Source organism: Anastrepha ludens, chromosome 5 (assembly GCF_028408465.1).
Source record: "Anastrepha ludens isolate Willacy chromosome 5, idAnaLude1.1, whole genome shotgun sequence".
Classification (NCBI taxonomy): Eukaryota; Metazoa; Arthropoda; class Insecta; order Diptera; family Tephritidae; genus Anastrepha; species Anastrepha ludens.
In genome coordinates, this window is record NC_071501.1 from 120899922 (window position 1) to 120923118 (window position 23197).

Sequence of the window (23197 nt, forward strand, 5' to 3'; positions counted from 1 at the left end):
AATAATAGCCTATGAGCACATAGGTTATTGTTATACTAAGGGGACGATATGTAAATGAAAAAATTAATTTAAGTGAGTTATAGAAAAGAAACTAAAAAGTTCGACCCAAATTAGGGGACATCAGAATTCGTTTTAGAGGTATGGTTCCTTCGGCAAAGTTTCTTATTTTGATCCCTAGAATATGATTTTCACAGAGCAATGGGCGATTTTTTTGCCTCCCCACAAATCGACCCGGCCTAATATATATATATATATATTTGCGACAGTTATTTTCATACTTTCCAATAATGTTTCTCTTCAGAACATATATAAGAAGTATTGAAGTACCAAAACACATATGTATGTATGTAAATAATTTTCCTTAACTTATGAATAAGCAAAATGTTAAATAATAGGCCTCTTCTATTCGCCATTTCCCCTTCTGCTATCAAGATTATTATAGGAGAACTCATTCTGGATGGGGTACTGTGATTAGTAGAGCACTCAAAAGGCCATGAAGTCAAAGTGCAAACCTCCAATAAATCTAAGTCTAAATCCAGACTATTTTTGCTAGACTTTATCGCGAAGTTTTAAAGTATATTTTGGTTTTAGAGTTCGGGGCGTATAGCTGGTATTACAAAGGATATTTTACTTGGCAGTATATCCGACGATTGAGACTGAGTAGCGAAAGAACTCGGACTTATAGCCAACTAAGCACTGTCTACTACTATTTTTGTTCACTAGAATTTTGTCGGCCTATGCAATCATTATAAATACATACATATATGCGCGTGATATTCTATTTGAAGCGCAGACGGGTATGCAAAATTATATGAAGTATGAAATGGTGTGAATATATGTGTGTATGCAGTTTTAGTGATTTGTAATATGACAATCATACAAATGTAAATGTGTTCATGTTTGTGTGTACTCACATTGCAGCATATATTCATACTATTTATTTAGTATATATTTACTACCTTAATAAAGCTATGATCCCAATTTCAGCTGATAATGTAGGTACCCAACTGCTAAGTGTAGTTACCATTGCTCTCCACCTCAAGCACTCCATTAGCCTGCATAATCAACATTTCTCTGAACGTTTGGGAGAAACGTATGCCTCGTCATAATACTTTGACAGCTTCGACCGAGTTCACTCTCAATGCAACATCCAAAAAATGTATTTAAATTTTATTCATCATTCGGTTTGTCATTTCAAGCTCTTCAAAATCCATTTATTAGGTTTGTATGTATGAGTTTTCGTACCGTTTCGTATCCCCCAAAGAAGAGAGCAATGGTAATCCTTATAAGATATGGTCCTGCCTATCAGACATTTGAAAACTTTTAACAAAAAATTATCTTCTTGTTTCTCATTGTATTGTAAAAAACAATGTGACGAAAATGAGAAGACACAAACGAACGAAAAACCCAACGACAATCAAACAAATACTTAAATATTATTCAACAGACAACAAAAGTGTCGCGTATAAAAATAAATTTGCCATTTACACACACATGTATGCCTTTATTATAAGTAGATACATCATTTTTTATATATATGTATGTATGCGTATTGTTGTATTTTATACGAGTATTACTTGCAGGTAGGTATATACAAAAGTTAGTTTACCCTTAGTTGTAGTTGTTGTGTAGTAAGTTGCACAAGTAAGAGATACAAGTCTAGAGCTAAATAGAGTTTATAGTACTAAATAGTTACACATTACAGTACATAAGTATGCAGCTATAGCAGATAAGAGTACATTTTGTGATAAGCGCAGCGCTTCGAAAATATTTGCAAATAGTAGAAAAGTAGGATTTAGAATGCATAGACAACTGTTTTCGTTTTTTTTTTCTTTTGTAATTTTTACAGCTTCAATTGGAAATCGGTTTATAGCGGTTTTCTATAACTAACATTTTAATCGAAATTTCTCTATGAGTCAGTAGGTGTTGTTTTTGTGGTTGTATGGAATGTGGATTTTAGAAACCTTCTGTGGAGGAATGCATATCTCGTAGATAAGTGGCGTGAGTTTTATTGATTGTGTTGTTTCGTTTTTTGGAAAATGAAAGTACGCTTAGTAATTTTTGGCTACCGGTAAGCGATTTATATGGAATAAATAAGAAAAGAAATTAAATTAAATAAATAATGAATTAAATAAAAAAAATTAAATAAAAAAAAAAAAATTTTAATATATGTAACAAAGGCTGTTCTAAAGAAAATTAAGCCATTGCATTTATTCGGCTGATGTTTCGGCTTCAGTCTGAAGTTATCTTCAGGATTTTACGACTTTGTCTGGCCGACGACCAAAAGCAAAATGAACTAATATATAGAAAGAAAAACAGGAGTAATTTGTAAAAACAAAATAATTTATAAGAATTATAATTAATTAATAATTTATAAGAAACATTTATAAGTTAAAATTCTTCAAACTCACAAGAAGAATCAACTAACGATGGAAATTATCAAAAAATATAATTATGTAAACTCGGTAAAAATAAAAAAAGTATTAGAAAATTAGCGAAAACTAATAAAAAAATAATAATAAATAAACGAGTATTGTAAAAATGAGAATGATAAAAATAAAAAAAAATAAAAAATATAATTTGAAGACAAACTAAAGATATTTTTTTTTGAAAAAAAAAACAACCACGGAAATGATCAAGAAACGTATTATATACAAAAAACAGTTTATTATATATAAAAATATACCAAAGAAAATAATTTTGGCAAAAGGTAAATAAAAAATAAAATAAATAAATGAATAATAAAAATAAAGAAAAATAAAAAAAGGAAAGAGAGTTTTGTATTAAAAATAAATAAATAATTGGCGCGTACACTTCTGTTAGGTGCTTGGCCGAGCTCCTCCTCCTATTTGTGGTGTGCGTGTTGATGTTGTTCCACAAATGGAGGGACCTACAGTTTCAAGCCGACTCCGAACGGCAGATATTTTTATGAGGAGCTTTTTCATGGCAGAAATACACTCGGAGGTTTGCCATTGCCTGCCGAGGGGCGACCGCTATTAGAAAAATGTTTTTATTAATTTTGCTTTCACCGAGATTCGAATCGACGTCTCTCTGTGAATTCCGAATGGTAATCACGCACCAACCCATTCGGCTACGGCGGCCGCCGTAAAAAAACAGAAAACAGAGAACAGAATTTGAAAAAAAAAATAAAAAACAGCTACTGAAATTTTAAAAGAATATAATTATATATATAATATATATATATGTATATATATATATAATTGGCGCGTACACCCTTTTTGGGTGTTTGGCCGAGCTCCTCCTCCTATTTGTGGTGTGCGTCTTGATGTTGTTCCACTAATGGATAATTATATAAATTCGATAAAATCATAAAATAAAAAAAAAAATAAAAATTTGCAAAAAATTTGGCGTAAACTGAAAAATAATAAAAAAAAAATGACAATAAAAATAATGAAAAGTAAAAAAATAATAGAATTACGAATTAGACTTTTAAGAGAAATTAAAATAAAGTTAAAATAAATTAAAAAAAAATTAAATGTAACAAAAAGTTAGAAAGGAAAATAATTTTGGCAAAAACTAAATAAAAAATAAATGAAAAATAAAAATAATGAAAAATAAAGAAATAAATAATAGAATTGCGAAGAGATTTTAAAGTAGAAAATAACATAAATATAATCTTATAAATTCAATATAAATAAGCCCAAAAATTTTGCAAGGAAAATTCAATAATTATTGTGAAACCTAAAAAAATATTAAAAATTATTGAATAATAAAAACGATGAAAAATAAAAAATAAGCGATCAAATAAAAGTATAAAAATTCTATAAGAGAATTTAAAATTTGAATTTGAAGAGAGTTAAAAAAAACAGCATGGAAATTATCATAATATATATAAATATTTCTAAAATGTCACGAAATTTTAACTAAATATATTAAGTAAATGTAAACCCCCCGGCAGGCAATAGCAATCCGCCGAGTGTATTTCGGCATTGAACAAACTACTCATAAAACCATTTGCCATTCGGTGTCGACTTAGTTATTTATTTATTTTTATTTAAGTAAAAATTCCACTTAATTATTTATTTATTTAAGTAAATTTAAAATTTAAAATAAATCCAAGATAAAAAAAAAACAAAAACGAAAAATAAAGTAACGAGTGAACTAATTTCGAAATAAAAAAATTCAACAATCATCAAAATTATTAAATAAAAGTAGGATTTAAAACTAGGAAATGAGATGAAAATAGGCAATGGATATAAAAAAAAATATAAAAAATAAAGCGGAAGAAATATAAAAATAAAATTTATTTTTGAAAAAAATTAAAGGAAAAATATATAAAAAATTAATGAAATAGATAGTATATCCAAATAAAAAAAAATTAGAAAATTGAACAATAAATTTGGTTTTGAAAAAAGGAAACTATCATAATTTTTTGCGCTGAAGGCCCTAGTAGCCAGTGTGCTAATTAAGTTAGGGTTATATTGAATATATCTCCTATATAATAATAATAATTTTAAAAAGTAAATACAAAATAAAAATATAAAATCAATCAAAAAAAAATAAACATAAATAGGCAATGGATTTGAAAAAAAATATAAAATAATTTGAATTTGAAATAGGATTAGAATTTAGGGAAAAATGGAAATGTAAAACTGACAAAAATAATAAATATTTAAAATAAATATTTAAAATATTTGTTTATATTAAATTTAGTTAGACGTTAATAAACTTTTTTTTAATATAAAATCAGTAAAATTAGATACGAATATCAAAAATATAAGCATAAATAGGCAATGGGTATTATCAAAAACGTAAAACAATTGATTTTAAATGAGCATATAAGAAAAAATCACAATGTAAAAGTAACAAACAAAAAAAAAAAAAAACAATCTAAATATAATTTTTAAATATAAATTATTTTTTTTATTAAATTTAATTTTAAATTAAAATATAATTTTTTTTCATTTAAATCAATAAAATTAGATGCGAATGTATAAAAATAAACATAAATTTTAATTAAAAATTATTCAACAATTTGAATTTGAATTAGAATCTAAGGACAAATGAAAATGAAATATTAACAAAAAACAAAAAAAGAAAAATTAACTAATATAAAAAAAAAAAAATTAAAAATTAAATTTTTAACTACAAAAAATTTTTTTTATTCAATTAAATTTTGATTTAATATAAATTTTTTTTTAATATAAAATCAATTAAATACGATACGAATAAATAAGCAATGGATTTTAATAAAAATATAAAACAATTTTAATTTTAATTAGAATTTAATGAAAATGGAAATGTAAAATTAACAACAAAAAAAAATTAAATCTTTAAATATAAATAAAAATATATATGAATTTGAGAAATATAAGCATAAATAGGCAATAAAAATTGAAATTGAAATTTATAGAAAATATAAAACAATTTGAACTTGTATTGTATGTAAAGAAAAAAGAAAATATAAAAGTACAAGGAAAAAAAACAAAATTAAAAAATTAAATTTTTAAACTTAAATAATTTCTTTAAATTAAATTTAATTTTAAGTCAATGTGAATTTTTTTATATAAAATAATAGAAGCATATCTATTTATTGAAAATATGAAATAATTTGAACTTGAATTATTGGGTTGGCAACTAAGTAATTGCGGATTTCACTCATAGATGGCTTCAGTTGAGTTTTTAGGTTTGCAGACGTAGTACAAATATAAAACACATTTTGTTATTTGTTAGTTGGCTATTCAGCTGTCAATCAGTAAAAAAAAGTTTTTTGATCGGTTGGAAGTTTTCGTTTGGCGTTCGTTGGAAAATAGAAAATCAAAAGGAATATTTTCGTCATATTTTGCTTTTTTATTTCCGCTCATAAAAAGTTATGTGCTGTTTATGGTGACGCAGCCTTAAGAGAACGGCAGTGTCAAAATTGGTTTGCCAAATTTCGTTCTGGTGATTTTTCACTCAAAGCTGAAAAACGCTCTGGTCGTCTAGTTGAAGTTGATGACGCCCTAATCAAACCAATAATCAATTCGGTTCATCACAGTACAACACGTGAGATTGCAGAGAAGCTTCATGTATGACAAACATGCATTGAAAATTACTTAAAACAACTTGGCTATGTTGAAAAATTCGACACATGAGTTCCTCACGAACTGAAGCAAACGAGCTGCGATTTGCTAATGAAATGTAATGAAAATGTTCCATTTTTAAAACGAATGGTAACTGGCGATGCAAAATGGGGTGTTTACAACAATATCAAGCGGAAACGATCGTGGAGCAGTCCAGGTGAACCAACTCAAACAACATCAAAAGCTGATATTAATCAAAAGAAGGTTTTGTTATCAGTTTGGTGCGATTACAAAGGAATTGTTAACTTTGAACTCTTACCACCCCACCGAACGATCAATTCTGATGTCTACATTGAACAACTAACGAAATTAAACAGGGCAGTTGAAGAAAAGCGGCCCGTAGTCCATCATGACAATGCAAGTGTGGCCACGCACATCTTTGGCCACTCGGCAAAAATTACTGGAGCTTGGTTGGGATGTTTTGTCACATCCGCCATATAGTGCTGACCTTGCATCATCTGATTACTTTTTACTTCGATCTTCACCAAACTCCTTGAATGGTAAAAATTTCAATAATGATGATGATGTCAAATCGTACCTGATTCAGTTTTTTGCTAATAAAAATCAGAAGTTTTATGAACGTGGGATAATGATGCTGCCTGAAAGTTGGCAAAAGGTCTTTGATCAAAATGGGCAATACATTACAGAACAAAGTTATTTAGTTCCATGAAAAAATTGTGTTTGATTTTCTAAAAAAATCCGCAATTACTTAGTTGCCACCCCTTAGAATCAAGAAAAAAAGAAAATGTAAAATTTATAAAAAAAAATATTTTTTTTTTTATTTAAATTAGTTTTAAATTAATATGAACTAACTCAAAAATTGGAAATTATATTTGTAATTAATTATAATTCTAATTCTAATTGAAAAATTAGATTTAAAATCAGTTCAAAAATAATAATAATGCACATACGAAATAGCATAAAAAATTAAGCAAGTTAAATTTCAAAAATATACTCTTATTTTATATAAAAATATTCTTAAATATTTTATTAATATTTTCTACACAACAAGCGCATTTATTTCTTTCAACATTTTTTTTTTATTTTATTTGGCCACATTATTTCAATAAGTCCCACTAAAATCTAGACTCAAATCGGTTGTTATTAAATCTTTACGGCCAAGAATGTTATTATGCGCCTTGAAGCATGCAACATCTATCAACATGTCATCTATACATCAAATACACAAATATCTATTGTTTGCTTCAACAGCTTTGGCAAATTATAAAGAAAAGACAGTGAGATAACGTAAAAAAACAATATTTATTTTTTGGAATTTTATTTGTAATTGTACTTAATAATTAAATTTGAGGCTTTCAACAATGCGTTTTGACTTGTTAAACAATTCATAAAGGAAACACTAATTGTAACAATATTTCTGCTGATTAATGCTAAATTTAAATTACACACAACTTTAACTTATTGCCAATTGTACAGTTTCGAAATCATACGTTTCTTATGTATGCCTATATTTGTTTATATGTATGCATGTATCTATATTTAGTGCCAGCGTCTTAGTCACATTATGCTTTCATATCGTTTTTTTTCTTGTTTTGTTTTTGTTCTTGTTTTTTGAATTATGCTTGCACTTTACTTTTAAATTAGCTTTAATTTTATTTTGTGATGCAGTTTTGTATTGCGGCCACTAGTGTTTTTATATACATTTTACTCATGTATGTATATATGTATGTATATATGTATGCTTGTATATGAAAATTTGTCATTGTTGCTGATTGATTGAGTTTATTCTACCACTTTTTGTTTGAAAATTTGAATTTTTCAATTTTTACTTTTATGCTTTCCATTTTTTTTTTTGCACCGTAAATAATCAAATAAGCGAATACTTATTAAATTGTGGTATTTCGCAATTGTTGTTGTTGTGCTTTTTTTTGTCATGAGTAGCCATCAATGTCATTAAGCGCTATATTTTTCATTCAAATCTCGTTTAGCCACTTAATTTCCTGGTGGTTTTGTTAAAAATCATATAACAAAATTTACTCCTCATTTCACATTCTCAATATTTATTTATTGATATTTATTTGCTTTCTGTCGTATAATTTTCATTACTTGGCTTATTTGAACTTTTTATGAATTTGTCATGCATTTCAAATATTCATTTATTTATATCAATGCATGTAGCTGTGTGTGTAAGCACTTACTACATAAAAATGCTGATTTCTATTTAATTAAAATTTGATTACTAATTTTTATTTATAACTTTTTGTATTATTTAAAAAAAAATTCTCTACATAATTAAATATTAATAACGCAGCACAACAATAACCCGAATTGTTGTTGACAATCATGTAATATTTCGATATTTGCTTTAAAAATAATAATTTCATCAATTAAAGTTAAATATATTTGTCATAAATGTATGTGTGTATGCATGTATGTTTGTATACGTTAAATTATCTCTTTATTGTACCTACTTTCTCGCCACATATTACACATGTAAGTCTCTATTCAGTTCCAAAATATGGTGTTGCCTTTATTTAAATCAACTGCTGTAAATTCTCAGTTCCGCACCGCACACAGAATTTACTCCTCTTCGCCATCTTCACCCTCCTTTTTCTGAGCCTTTTCATTGCGAGCGGCCTCCTCTGTGAACAAGAAATAATATTTTATGTATACATAAACACTTTAGAAATAAATTTGTGTATAATATATAGAAAGTTTAACACTGAATAAATTTGGCTTAGGATTCTGCAAAATTTGAACCATTTTCACGCAAAGTTTCTCCTGAGGATGTGCATGGCGTATACGCAACTCACAACTAATCACTCTCAATAAGTCTCGTATTAGGCGTAGATCAAAGATTATTCGAAGGGGTTGGGGTGTGCGCAAAAATGGCTGGCAAAATACGAGCAGATTTATGTTTGACCTACCCAACCTATGACCTTCCTATTACAGGAATATCCAAAAAACTGTGCGTGCCCTAACGTCTCACAGGGCATATTCCAGTACAACATAAATTTGGGCCATCTATTTTATTTAATTACTAGCGACAGACTTCATTTTGTCAAATAGATTTTGAATGTGGCAGTTTATATTTCGACCTTAAGACGTTTTTACTCTGCTGACCCTCACATACCGCCCTATCATCATGGTGACGGTTCCGTTCAGGAGAATTAAAGAAAAGGATCAGCTCGGGTGGCCTAAGTATCTTCGCATCCACGAACTTTGGCCATCCTTTTGGGACCCACTAAAAACCCCGACTGGGATGTCTGCCAGAGGGCTTCAAACTAAGAGGGGAACTTAAGGTTCAAACCTGATTGAAAAATAATCTAAAGGGATAGTGGGAAGCTAAAGGTGGCAAATATTTATAAAGTGGGTGCTTCAATGACAAAACATAGAGATAATTAATTATTTATTATTATTATTACTAACATAGGGTTAATAACCGATATAATAAAGAATAATGAAATAAAACGTATATAAGTATTTTCACTAATCGCTTTCTTGTAAATCAAGTGAATCATAATTATTAACAAAAATCTGTTTTATTTTTATTGTAGTGCTTTATGATATACAATGTTTTCTGTTTGATTACCTGTTGAATATACAAACAAATTTGATGGTTTTCCAACACTGAAACAGGCAACGTACAGTAGACCATGTGAGAATCATGGGCTTTCTATATTAATACCACAAACAGCTATTGATTGCCCCTGGGACATATTTATGGTCATAGCAAAAGCAAGCCGCACTGGAAACTGGTGTCGTTTAAATTCAAATGGTACATCAGTCGGAATCATTGGGATGCGTGGTATCCTTTATACTTTCCTTTCAGTATAGTTGTTCAATAATTTTTTATCGCTAACCATGTGCCGTTGCAAAAACGCGGTTGGTTGCTATTTCTCAACATTATAACTACCGATCCAACCTTTAATTGAAGATTGTGGGGTGGCAATCCTGGTAAATCCAGCAAGTTTAAAAATTCAGGCGGATAGTTGACGACATCACCTTGGTTTGTAGCCGAATCAACTGATTTAATTCATTCAATTCGCCTGTAATTTGTTATTGGATTCATTTACATCTAGGTTTTTTGGTTTCTGTAATTTTGAGCATCTGGAAACACCTTTTGAATAAGTTCATCTTTTGATCGAGTTAACTGACAAAAACTTTGACGACAGATAATGCAAACAGTCAAGGTGTCTATAGGAAATTCGCCATTACCAATGTCAATGAGTAGTTTAGAGAATATGTCTCCAGATTGGTCATTTTGCAGCTGGTCACGTATATTCTTGCGTAAGCCTAATACCTTGACATATTTCCACAAATTGAAGGACTTTAAACATGCATTGAGTTCATCCGCATTACATTTTTTGACTTTTCAATTTGGTCGGATTCACGATATTATCACTTTTGTGTGAACGCATTAGATCCTCCAACGCGAACACGCACACACATACATTTGATTGAATTTGAACTTTGTGCAGCGACAATAAAGCTCAAATTGACTCCTCGACGTTAGGAACACACCTACGTTGTTTAGACAACGAGTGATTGTAATTTAATATGAACTTTATTGCTATTCAATAAAGTTCAAATTGACTCTACATTTAGTTAGAAAATATTTGTATGGGAAAAAGAAAAGGACTGTTTTAGGGTTTTCCCGGAAATTATTCGAATTTTTCTCGCCGTAAAAACCATCCTTGGAGTTCAAGGAACATTTAAAAAAAAAGAATTGTTAAGATTGGCCAATGCGTTGTTGAGTTATGCGCTTACCAACACATTTGCGATTCATTTTTACATTATACATTGTTTTTTTCTTTTGTTTTTGTTTTTTAAGTAGTGTTCATTCTCCTACAAAAGCCATGTAAATCCAAGTTTCCGACTATGTGAAAATTAAAAAAAAATTGCATAAATTTTCATCAAAAGTTTAATTAATTTGAAATACAATTTTTGGAACAATTTTATGTATGCAATTTCTTTTGTAATTTAAAGTCAGCCAAACATTGGGATGATTTTTCACAATTTTTTTTTGCTGGCAGTCTTTCTCGCATTTTCTCCATATAAAAAAATTATGAGCATTTGTCATATGGCGGAAAGTGCATAACACGTCAACAAAAAAAAAAAATTATCAAAAATTTACACAAATGTTAAGCCATTTTAACTTGAGTAATATTATACTAAAATTGATTGGGCTATGAAACTGCATACCCGGAATTTTTCTAAAAATTCTGGTTGAAAAGTTTAAAATTTTTTTAAGAAATTGTTGCAAATTTTTAAATTTTGTGCAAAGTTTGAAATAAGTTATATAGTTTTTTGTAGTATGAACCAAATTTTTATAAAAAGAAAATTAAAACAATAAACAAACAATATAAGTAAATAAATAGTCAAAACTTTTGAAATATATCGAGCTGCTATTATTGTGAACACAGGTGCTAAGAACTGACTCTCCATTTCTCCAACTTTCTTTGTATAGACTTTTTACTCATTGAATTATGACAACAAAAGTGATTCACTTGCTACTCTTTTTCTTATTATAAATAGAAAACTATTCCATTTTAAATGCCAATACGATCTTGGGTATGACAAAAAAAAATTTTTGATTTATCTTATCAATCAGAAACTAAAATACGTCACTGCTTCGTATCAATCATTCGACATTTAATAACTGATTTGGAACTCATAATAAAATACTATCTTATATTATAGATTTATTTGTAGATGCACATACGACTACGACAGTAATGACTACGCCCACGGCAGCGATGAATGTCGTAGTGCACCTAGTACTAGGCCTACAGCAAACCATGGTGAAGAGATTTTTAGAGGTGTACTACCTAGCAGACCGTTATTTGGGTCTGAGTAGGTTCTGACAGATATGCCGACGTCATTCGTTTTATTAAGCTAAGAATCCAAAGTTCCCCTCAAAATTTTTTTTTCACCATACCTAACGAGCAAACCTGGTATCAAGGCACTTTCATTAAAGGTGGTGGCAAACTGTTAAAAGCAAAGTATTTCAAAACTAGAGAATATATAATGAATTCGATTTGTTTCATTCTGAGCTGACAGCCACATGGACACGGCGAAAGAAAAAAAAAACAACTCAGCTGATTTACCAACACCTAGCCTGGTATTTAACATCCTTGACAGCAAACAACTAGCGGCGAAATCGGCACTCACGTTGAGATACACTCAACCACTAATAGAAAGGGACGCGCAAAAAAAAACCAGGCGATTTCCCCTTCATACCCCATACAACAGATTTCTATAAATCAGTAGAGCTGCACTTAAATACACCCTTTACCACAAATTTTGCAACGAGAGAAGATTGGGACAATGGGCAAATAACAATAGAAGTGGAGTTAGTATCTAAGGCGTTTTTCAATAGGTACGCTTCAACTTTTTTCCGATAGGGAGGGCGAATGACGCAATATTTTTTATTTTTCGCTTGTCATTTGTAAACTTCATTAGTATACATTTTATCATGGAACTCTACACACTTGAGCAACGATTGCAAATCGTGCAAATTTTTTATGAAAATAATCGTGCTGTTGCTGCTACTTTAAGAGCATTTTTTCCAAAAAATCATCTTCAGTGATGAAGCTCACTTTTGGTTCAATGACTTTGTCAACAAGCAAAATATGCGTTACTGGGCAGAAAGTAATCCACACGTGATTTATGAGGCACTGTTGCATCCCGAAAAAATCACTGTTTGGTGCGGTTTACATGCCGGCGGCGTACTTGGCCCATATTTTTTCGTTGACGAGAACGATCGCCACGTTACTGTGAATGGAAATCGATACCGCGACATGATAAACGATTATTTTTGGACGCAATTGAATGGTATGGACTTAGACGACATGTGGTTTCAACAGGACGAGGCCCTAAGCTACACAGCACACGCTACAATTGATTTGTTGAAGAGTAAGTTCGATGAGCGCATTATTTCCAGAAATGGAACGGTCGAATGGCCGCCGCGCTCTTGTGATTTGACGCCTCTAGACTATTTTTTTTGGGGTTATGTGAAGTCATTGGTCTACAGTAACAAGCCGGCGACGATTTGTGAGCTCAGAGCCAATATTGAACGCGAAATTGCTGGAATTTCGGCCGATTTAAGCAGAAGAGTGGTCGAAAATTGGGTTCAACGATTGGACTTCGTAAAACGTGCACACGGTGGTCATGCAAAAGAAATCGAATTTCATACTTAAATGTATATGCTCAAACTCGATAATAAAAAAAAATTAGTTAAAAAAGTCAAACCGTTCGTGTTTTATTCAAAAAAAAAAAGTTGAAGCGCTCTTACTGAAAAACGCTTTATATTCAATGAACACGTAGGCGGAGGCTTTCACTATGAGGCCAGCTCTTTCTTCCGCCTACCGGATTATTGTTGCGTATTTGAAGCTGAAATTCTGGCTATCCGGGAAAATATGTTGCTCTTAAAAAAAAGTGTCCTCACTACAAGAGAAAAAAATTTATATACTCAGATAGCCTGTTGAAACGTAACAGAAAGGTTCTAACAAGAAACTGCCTTATAGACAGGCACCCCAGCAGACTTGGAGCACCCTATAATGACTACTGCAGAAGCTGTAACGACATTGAAGAAGAAGAGACCGTAGAACAGCTTCAATGCGATGCTTTGAGTAGAAGAAGGTTCAATATTTTAGGAAAATGTTTTTTGAATATTTTTTTTTTAACTAACAAACATTATTAGATACATTAAAGCCACAGGTTGGTTCAAAAGGAGGACAGTTCAGAGTGAGGAGGGGGAACAGCACTGGTGGTATCACAATTGGCCTACAGCAGGCGTAGGTGCGTCAGTTGGCAACCACTATACCTGCCCACCTACCTGCACATACGATATGCCATACATACAATTCACAGTCGATCAAAGCTATAATTCCTACTCCGAAATGATTATTAAATCACTGTTATACACCATGATGAAATATCTGAAAGAGCTTTCAAGCAAACCAATATTTTCTCTTTAAAAATTCCATTTCCTGATGCCATGAGAAAATACCAAAATATTCAGCAAATTACATGCATGTACAACCTCACTCTCATCTGTTGCGTCGAGTTGGTGCAGAGATCAATTCTACTATACTCTCCAGTTTACCAAATACTACACATTGACCCAGAGCAGTGATTCGCTTGTGTACTTGTAAATGGGGAACTCACTTGTGACATGAGCCAATTAGTTGAAACAGCAATCATGTTCTTGTGTGTGCTTATGAGTTAGTGAATGTAATCATACAAACCACTTTATGTGTTTTGGGAAAATAGGCAAAGAATTATTATACGAATGGATGAATTGAGCTTGGGGTTGTGCAGTACCGAAGCTTTGCAAATTCGATGCCGCCAGTATAATTCATTAGTGAAATGGATGAATTACAAATGTTTGCAAGAAGTATGTGTGATTATGCATGAGTGAGCGGTCTAATGTTAGAAAATAGAGAATTTGCTTTATGGAGCTCGAAGGGATTAACAGTAGAAATACTGAGCAAGTATTTACGCTTTGAAATATAAAAGTTTCGAATAGGAACTATATTCCAAAGTTAGAGTCAGACAAATTCCTAGATATTGAAATTGAATTGCCAAACCCAAACAAAACTGCTACCCACAAAAACTGTATTGTTAATTAATGAAGCTAATAAGGTTTTGGTTTTGTGCAACAGCAAAATGAGTCTACTGGCAATTTATTTACATTGAACCGGCGAATGTTGGGTTTGCGCTTTTCGAAGGTCAAGCCAAGTTAAGGATGATAAAATGAGTGTGAAGCGCTTTGAAAAGGTAGGTGCAAAGCGAAAGGTGAAAGCTCAATTGAATTTTAATTGAGGAAGATTTTTGGTAATTTAGGCAAAATCAATAGACGCAACAAGCGTGTAAAATTGTCTAACAGAAAATTTCGGTGTAGTGCAAAGTCGGCTTAATTCAAAAATTGAGTTTGGTGCTCAACGCGAGTTTCGCGTGGAATTTAGGCGCATACTCGCATATATATAATAAAATATATGTAGACATATTTCTGTACAGGGCAACATAAAATAGGGAGTGTGGGAGATATAATTCAGCAGACGGTCAGAATGCAAATTAGTGCTGTGATAAATTTTACCCATGAAACCGCAATTCATTGCTTCAAAATCGCCCTGAATATCAAACGTAGTAGTACTCATACGAAGTGATGTATGTGCATGCGTAGCCTACAATACGAGAGGTAGATTAAGGTCAGGTTTCGGTGATTGCCAAAGTATGGAGGAGGCCCACTTAGGCCCGGAGACCCATTGTGGTACCACTACGGGAGGTATTGCACTCTGCGATCGCTGCATTTTCATAGCTGCCATCAGATGAGAATTATTAGGTCATGAATTCAGACATGAATGGTAAGAAAACGCGGAAGGGGTTGGAAATATGATTTTGTAAAATGGAAGAAGATGAAGCCAGATCGCTCTTTATTTATCTCGTCTCGTAAATAAAAAATAAGTAAAGATAAAGTGAGTCAAAAAGTAGCAGATCCCTGCCGCTGGAGAGGAGATCTGGAGTGAATTGTGGTATTCACGGTGGCACAAAATCCAAAAAATTCGGCTGTAAAATTGTGCGAGACCTTGCAAAATTCATTTGAAATCAATTTCAGCCCCCAAACTGTTCGGAATACCCTATATAAGGCTGAGTGTCATGGGCGGGTTTCCCGATGCAAACCCTTCATTTCGAAGGTAAATAAGAAAAACAGGCTAGGATTTGCTAAACAGCATTTCAATAAGCCCAACGCTTTTTGGAACGAAACCATATTTAGTGATGAATCAAAATTCAATTTATTTGGGTCAGATTGAGCACAAAAGATTTGGCGAAAGCCAAATGGTTTGGGGGTATTTCGCGGCATCTGGTGTCGGAAAGCTCGTGTTCATAGATGAGACAATGGACAAGCATGTGTATCGCGACATTCTTAAAGAAAATTTAAGTCCAAGTGTCGAAAAACTGTGCCTTAAAAGGACAATTTGGCAATTTTAACAAGATAATGACCCAAAACATTCATCTTATCTTGTGCAGGAGTGGTTGATATACCATTGGAAACAGCTTAAAACCCCCCCTAATTGCCGGACCTAAATCCTATTGAGCATGTGCGGCATCTTCTGGAACGGAAGATACGATCTCACGATCTAACCCCATAACGTTAAAGGATTCTCTAAAAAAGGCAATAATTGCTGAATAGAATAAAATAACACCTTCCGAAACTTCAAATCTGGTAAATAGCATGAAGAGGCCGTTATTCAGTCTAACTGTGCCAATACTTTTTTGATGTGAGCTTGTGCCTTATTTTACCTTTCAAGGTTGCACTTGTAAACCTAAATCGAATTCATTTTTGTTTTATTCAGACTAGTAATAAATAAGTACATTTAGAAAATACCGTTTTCTATTTTTGTATACTTTCATTAGAAGAAAAGTTATAGCACTGAGAACTTTGATTTTTCGAGAGTAACGCCAAATAATTGGCGCGTACACTTTTGCTAGGTGTTTGGCCGAGCTCCTCCTCCTACTTTTGGCGTGCGTCTTGATGTTGTTTCACAAATGGAGGGACCTATAGTTTTAAGCCGACGCCGAACGGCACTGCTGTCTATTCTACTAGTTTTTTTCTACTGTCCATTTTTTTCTATTGCGCACTTATTTGTAATTCAATTTTGTGTGGCGGGTGCTTGTGCGAGGAAAACTGCTTAAAAGCCAACCAAGGAATTACACTCATGGGTAATGTATTAAAATCTGATTTATTTTTATTTTTATTGCGTATTTCTTGTTATAGAATCAGTAACGGGAACGGAGGCAGCCGTTCTGTGGAAATTCAGCTTAGAAAATCCATAAATCGATACTTCCAAGCAACCTCCAACAGCAGCCAATAAAAAAATTTCAATTTACATATAATTGAAAATATATTATAAAATATTGTTTGAAAGATAATAAATTAAATACTAAAAAATAAAATTTCATATTAAATTCTATTAGTGAAATCAAATTCGATTTCAGTACTTGGAAATGCAAAATTACCTGTGAATTCATGGCTTACATTTCGAAAAAATTCTCACCCATGGATTTACACCTGATTGGTGTTAGTAAGAATCATGGCTCAGCGTCCATTAGCAAAATATGGACTAGGATAAGTAGTGATACTAAAGTAGGAACTAATAAATTCATCTGTGATTCAGTGCTGATGCGTACTGAGGGCAGCTATAGCTAAACACATACAAAGCCAAAATACATTTTTATAAAACATTTGAAAGCTACTTTTACCGAAGCTAATTATTCCAGGTAGTCTATGTAGCAGACCGTTATTCGGCTCTGAGCGAATTTGCCAGAATTGGCTGATGTGCTGACGTCACTTGGGAAGTGTTTAACAAAATTAGAGCTGTGTTAGTGATATACGAATGCCATGGCATGAGCATTGGCTTTGTTGATTTCTTTCGTATGTCACTAGCACAAGCGAAATTTTTTTACCATAAACATATTCCAAGTGACGTGGCAGTCATAGATCCGCTCACAATTTTCACTATAGCTTAATAGCAAACCTGGTAATCTATCATTTTCGAGTTATTCTATTCTTGCTAGTTTTTTTTTTACACTTTCACTCATAACTGCAAATATGTATGTAATTACAGATTTATGTACCCACCTTTAAGCGACTGCTCTTTCCAGATTTTCTTATTATCATTGAGACAAGTCAGCCATGGCTTTCGTATGCTAAACTTTGGCGCCACTTTTCCCGCACAAGGCTTTCCGCTACCATCTTCCTGTTGCGAACTCGCCGATGTGCCACTTTCGTCGGCGCCGCTTGCGCTAGTCTTATTGCGTATACATGCAGCGCCACATACCGGCGCATCGCCCGCATCTATGCTCGCATTCGTCGTTTTGCACATGGGCGCCAACGGAGTCAACACATACTCCAGCATATCTGACATAACCGATAAGCTCGGATCCACAATGAAGTCAATAAAACCGATCTGTGACTCTGGGAAAAGTATATTGTTACGATCACACATCGGACTGAACGGCAGGCCCAGTTCACGCTCTAGATCACCTTGACGAAAGAATTCCTCAAATAACAGCATCGTCCAGCGATGGTGTAGATTCCAACGTTTTGCCGGATGCGAAATATCACAACAATGCAGTACCAATGCCATCGCCTTGGACTTATCCACCGAAGCCTCGTTGAGCGTTAGCAGATTGCGCATATTCTTAAGTTGCTGAAAATGGAAGGACATATCGGTGGCCAGCACCATGTCAATGATGAGTGTACGAAATTCGCGAAACTCTTCGCGTGACAAATTATTCAATATATTGCAATCGTCTTCCTTGAGCAAACGAAAAGCGGCGCTCACATGATGATTCTCCAATACGGCGCGATCATTATAGAGCAATGCCTTCTCTGAACCGGACATTACGTGGAAGTTGTTGGTGGTGCCGGTGTGTTCGAAATCGTGTATGAGAGCGGCAAGCAACGTGGCAAATATCTCCAAATCAGTCAGCCAATTCATGAGACCCGTCTGGCAGAGTACATAGTGCGTCGTCTGGGTAACATCGGCCGCATGTATGTTGTTGTGATATGGATTACGATAGCGGCAGTAGCCCTCTTCGACGCGATTCAAAAATATTTCCAATGTGGCAGGGGCTATCTTAAATTTGTGTATGATGCCGTAGCGGTTGAGCAAATCGTAGCTGAGGTATTTGATCGGTTGACCACCAGCGGCCTCCGCCAGAGCAAACACATCAAATGACCAGTCATCCAGATTCTGTAAAGAGAAGAGAAAATATGAAAAGTGTTTATACTCGTATGCATAAAGTTGTAAAGGGTGATCCATTTAGAGACATCTCATCTTAAATTGAAGTAAAACAATGAGAATTCAAATTGATTAGGCGATCCTTATTATTTTTGTGGCCGTAATTCGGCCATCCGTAAACACCAATTTTGAATGACTCGCTGGAAGACTTCGGTCGGTAATTCATTAATAACTTTAGTAGGGTTGGTTTCCAATGCCTCAATCGAAGCTGGTTTATCCACAAAGAATTTAGATTTTACATACCCCCGAAAATAAAAATACAAATTCACATCCACCTCATTTTACATCCCCTCTAGGAGGAAGAGTATCAGACTAAAAGGAGACTATGTGGAAAAATAAAAAGGTTTACCCCAAACAATTAAATGGTTTTTATTTTTCCACTGACTTTTCAACAACCCTCCTACAAACGTGAAACCAGAGTTACCGCATATCCACCGAATTTTTAAAAATATTGCAACTCTGAAAGATTTCATTACGGAAACGGCTGATGGTAGTGGATGAAGGAGTAAACTTCCTATAGATCAAGTCTAGAAGGAGTTGGTCCACTAGATGTTTTTAATAAGCGCCGTTTTGGCCGTGCCTTAAAATTCTTCTACGCGTGAAAGCTACATTTGCGAAAAAGGAGAAATTAAGGGAAACATTTAATATCTGCTTGTGAACGGTAAGCAAAATTAATGCAGAGTGGCGACTGTTGCTCTCCATATCAAGTTTTAAGGAAAAAGTAGACACTTGAAATCACTTTTGTCGATAGCCATGAACTAGTGCCGTCAGGGTCAAGAAGTGGACTAGTCCTGTTAGTTTGAAGTAACGCCTGTTTACTGCATTCATTGAGTAAATACATAAATAATACGAATATAATACAGAGAAAATAAGTATTTTTTATTTTTATTTTTTATTTTTAAATAAGTACTCTTATCTTTGATAGGTTGAGGATTTATCACTTACCTTGAGTATTTGGACAACTTCAGGCGGAAATTGCATGAGCGCCGTACGTGAGACGCTGCGGTATATTCGATCCACAAATATACCAGCGCGTATTGCATGGGCAACAGTGCGAAATTTCGGCTTTTCATCGTTTCGCCTGCGTGTGGTCGCTGATTGCCGCGTAAAAGTGGAGGCCAACCACTCACGCACCTCAGGTGGCACAGCATCCGGTTGTACCTCAGACAATTCATCATCTTCGTCGGCGAGGCGTCTGTGTTTTGGTAAATTAGGGAGGTGGAGGGGTAAGTTGGAGGAAGAGAGAGAACACCAAAAGTTTATTAGTATACGCATGGCATTCAGTTTTCTTGTGAAAAATGTAAATGAAATTAAAGCAAACATTTTTTTTACAATTTTTAATATGATTAAAGGTAATACATAACAAAAAATAAATAGAAAATTAAAATTAAAAAAAAATCAGGTATTTGCTGTACTAAATAAAAGAGTATTTTTCACATAAAATTGCTAAGCCAAAAAAAAATAATAATAAAAGAAATCAAACAGAAGTTCTTACTTTCTCATTAGTTGGAAAAATAAAATGGAAAAATAAATAAATTTGCAGCACAGCGCAAAAAACTCTAACCTTTGCAAGTTCTTGTTTTACATAACATTCGTGTTTGTGTTAATTCGGGTTTACTGTGTTTCTTATATATTTTTTTTTTGCATTGTTGGGCGCCTTGTTGAGAAAGTTTGAGAGTTTAGTGGGGGAGAGTTAGAAAACTACAGGAAAGTGTTAGCAAAGGCGAGCGGAAACGGAAAGTGAAAGTGGGAAAATGCTAAAATAGTTACAAATAGAAATTCGATGGATGTGTAGAGTTTATTTTTGGTAATATGTTTATTTGTGAGTAGTTGGGCGGCCTGTTTTGTACCAGCAACACACACAGCTTAAGCTGGCGCAATTAATAAGAGCGTGTAAATTTTGTTAAAGGCGTCAGAAAGTGCACACACAGCAAACACAGAAGAAGTACAGCTAACACATAGGTAACAAAAAGTAATTAAAGGTGTTAGGAAGTAAGTGAAAAAGGAAATCATGTAAAAACAGAAAACACAGAAAACAACTTGGAAAGATTGCGTGTTTTGGGGGTGTTTTAAAATGGAATTCAAAATAACGTAAAAATAAAGTTAAATTGAATAGCAGAAGGTGTTGATTTTGTTTTTTTTTTACAGTGTCAAAAGGAGTGTTCAGTTTTCATTGCTTAAGTTAGATATGCCTGTAAAGTATCTACATATGTATGCATGTGCCAGAGTGGTGGACTAAGCTGTTTTGAAACCAACTGTTAAGTGAAACAGATGTATAGCTCTGCACGATAACAGATGTGGGTGTGCATGTAAAGATGTGCATATGTATAGGTGCATGTATGTGTCGAGATGTAAATGTTTCTATATTTTATTTATGTGAATGTGTGTATGTACAAGTGCAAGAAAGTACAGCTGGGGCAATTAAGTAGTTAGAACTGTTACAAATTAATATACAAATACATAGACTGCGTTAAACAGCTGTAGAACAGGAGCATATTGACAAGTTTTCACAACTTATTGGCTTCTCATATAAATGCAAGTTTACAATTTTAAGCAAAAAACAAAAAACATCATCAAAATTTCAAATTTTTTAATCAGAATTTTTATAAAATTTCAAATATGAGACTTCTTTCATAGAAAAAATGGCAAGATTTCGTTATATGAAAATTAATTGCACAAGGCCGTTAGAGAAAAAAATTTTTTTTAAATTAACGTAATTTTAAATTTCGGAGTTGGGTGTTTGCTTTCTTATAAAAAAATATTGAGTATTAGTTTTATGGAGAAATACACAAGACCGCCAGAATAAAAATTAAAAAAATCAACATAATTTTTGACCCATTTGACACTTACACTTACACTAAAATTTAATAGGCAATAAAACTGCGTACCGAAAAGTTTTTCAAAAACTCTGATTAAAAAGTGTGAAATTTTGATGAAAATGTTTAACATTGTGTCAAATTTGCACAAAGTTTTAAAGTTGGATTTGTATGGTGCAGGAGAATGAACTCTATTTTTTTTAATCTTTTTTAATTAATTAATTTTTTTTTAATTAACGTATCTTAAAGCTTTACCAGAACAAAGTTTTGATATTAAAACTAACATAAAAATTCTAGCGAGCAATTTGCATCGAAAAAAACCAAATGAGAACAAAATAAATCGTCAAAATTTTCAAATAAGTCTTGGTGCTATATTTATTTAACGCAGTGTATGCACGCATTTATACCAGTGATATGTCGGTAGTTAAAAGTTTAGGTTGAAAACAAAGTCAAAAGCTTTAGCGGCGCTTGCAAAACGCAATTCAAACAAAACTGGCGCGATGCCAGTCGTTGCAAAAAACACAAAAAGTCGTCTGAAAGAATTTAAGCTGCAAGAGTGAAGTATTTTTGTTAATGTTTTTAGTTTTTATTTCAATTTGTGAAGAGTTTTTGTTCATGTTTTTAGTTTTTATTTCAACTTGAGAAGTATTTTGGTAAATTTATACTATAATGTCTGTGATCTTGTGTGATTAATAAATGACAAATGCGTTTTTTTTTATTTTTCAACCTCAAATAAATTTAGCAAACTTGCTACACACACGCACACTGTAAAAAATATAATTTTTTAAGCTTTTAAATACTTGCTAACTTACACTTAAAAAAATATTTAAAAACATATTGTTTTTAATATATTTCTAATATAAAAAAATATTTTGACCTTTTTTTAAAATAATTTAAAAACCATTAAAAAATATATTAAAAACTTCCATACTTTTAAAAAATATATTTTAAAAATTCAAAAATAATAAAAAAAAAATATTTTTTAGCATAGGTATTTTTTAGCATCTTTTTTTAAATGATTTTTAAATTATTTAAAATATTTTTTTAAATTATTTTTAAATAATTTTTAAATGACTTTTAAATTATTTAAAAAAAGGTTAAGCTTTTTTTTATATTTTAAAATAGTACTAAAATACTATATATATTAAAAAATAATATATATTAATATTTTCAAAATATATTTTGCTTTAATATTAAAAAAATTAATAAAAAAAAAACAAATATTTTAAAAATATGAACAAAAAATGTTTGACAAAAATTTGTTTTTTAAACTTTAAAATTATTACGAATCCACATTTAAAAAAAATATTTTCAAAATATATTTTGCTTTAATATATTTTTTTTAATACTATTTTAAAATATAAAAAAAAAAGCTTAAACTTTTTTTAAATAATTTAAAAATTATTTAAATATAATTTAAAAAAATATTTTAAATAACGTAAAAATCATTTAAAAACAGATATTAAAAAAAAATTCTAAAAGATATTTTATTTATTATTTTTTAACTTTTCAAATATATTTTAAA

General features: G+C 31.9%; 1 protein-coding gene across 1 annotated transcript in view; it reads right to left on the minus strand.

The window, feature by feature from the left end:
* Positions 1-7043: 7043 nt before the first annotated feature.
* LOC128862862 (dual specificity calcium/calmodulin-dependent 3',5'-cyclic nucleotide phosphodiesterase 1-like) overlaps positions 7044-23197 on the minus strand; it is a 123745-nt gene continuing 107591 nt past the window's right edge. Inside the window, exons 4-6 of the mRNA XM_054101645.1 lie at positions 19802-20051; positions 17692-18808; positions 7044-8686 (exon numbers count right to left, since the gene is read on the minus strand). Of these exons, the coding sequence (XP_053957620.1) occupies positions 8625-8686; positions 17692-18808; positions 19802-20051 (1429 nt within the window). The 3' untranslated portion in view covers positions 7044-8624. The remainder of the gene's footprint in view (positions 8687-17691; positions 18809-19801; positions 20052-23197) is intronic.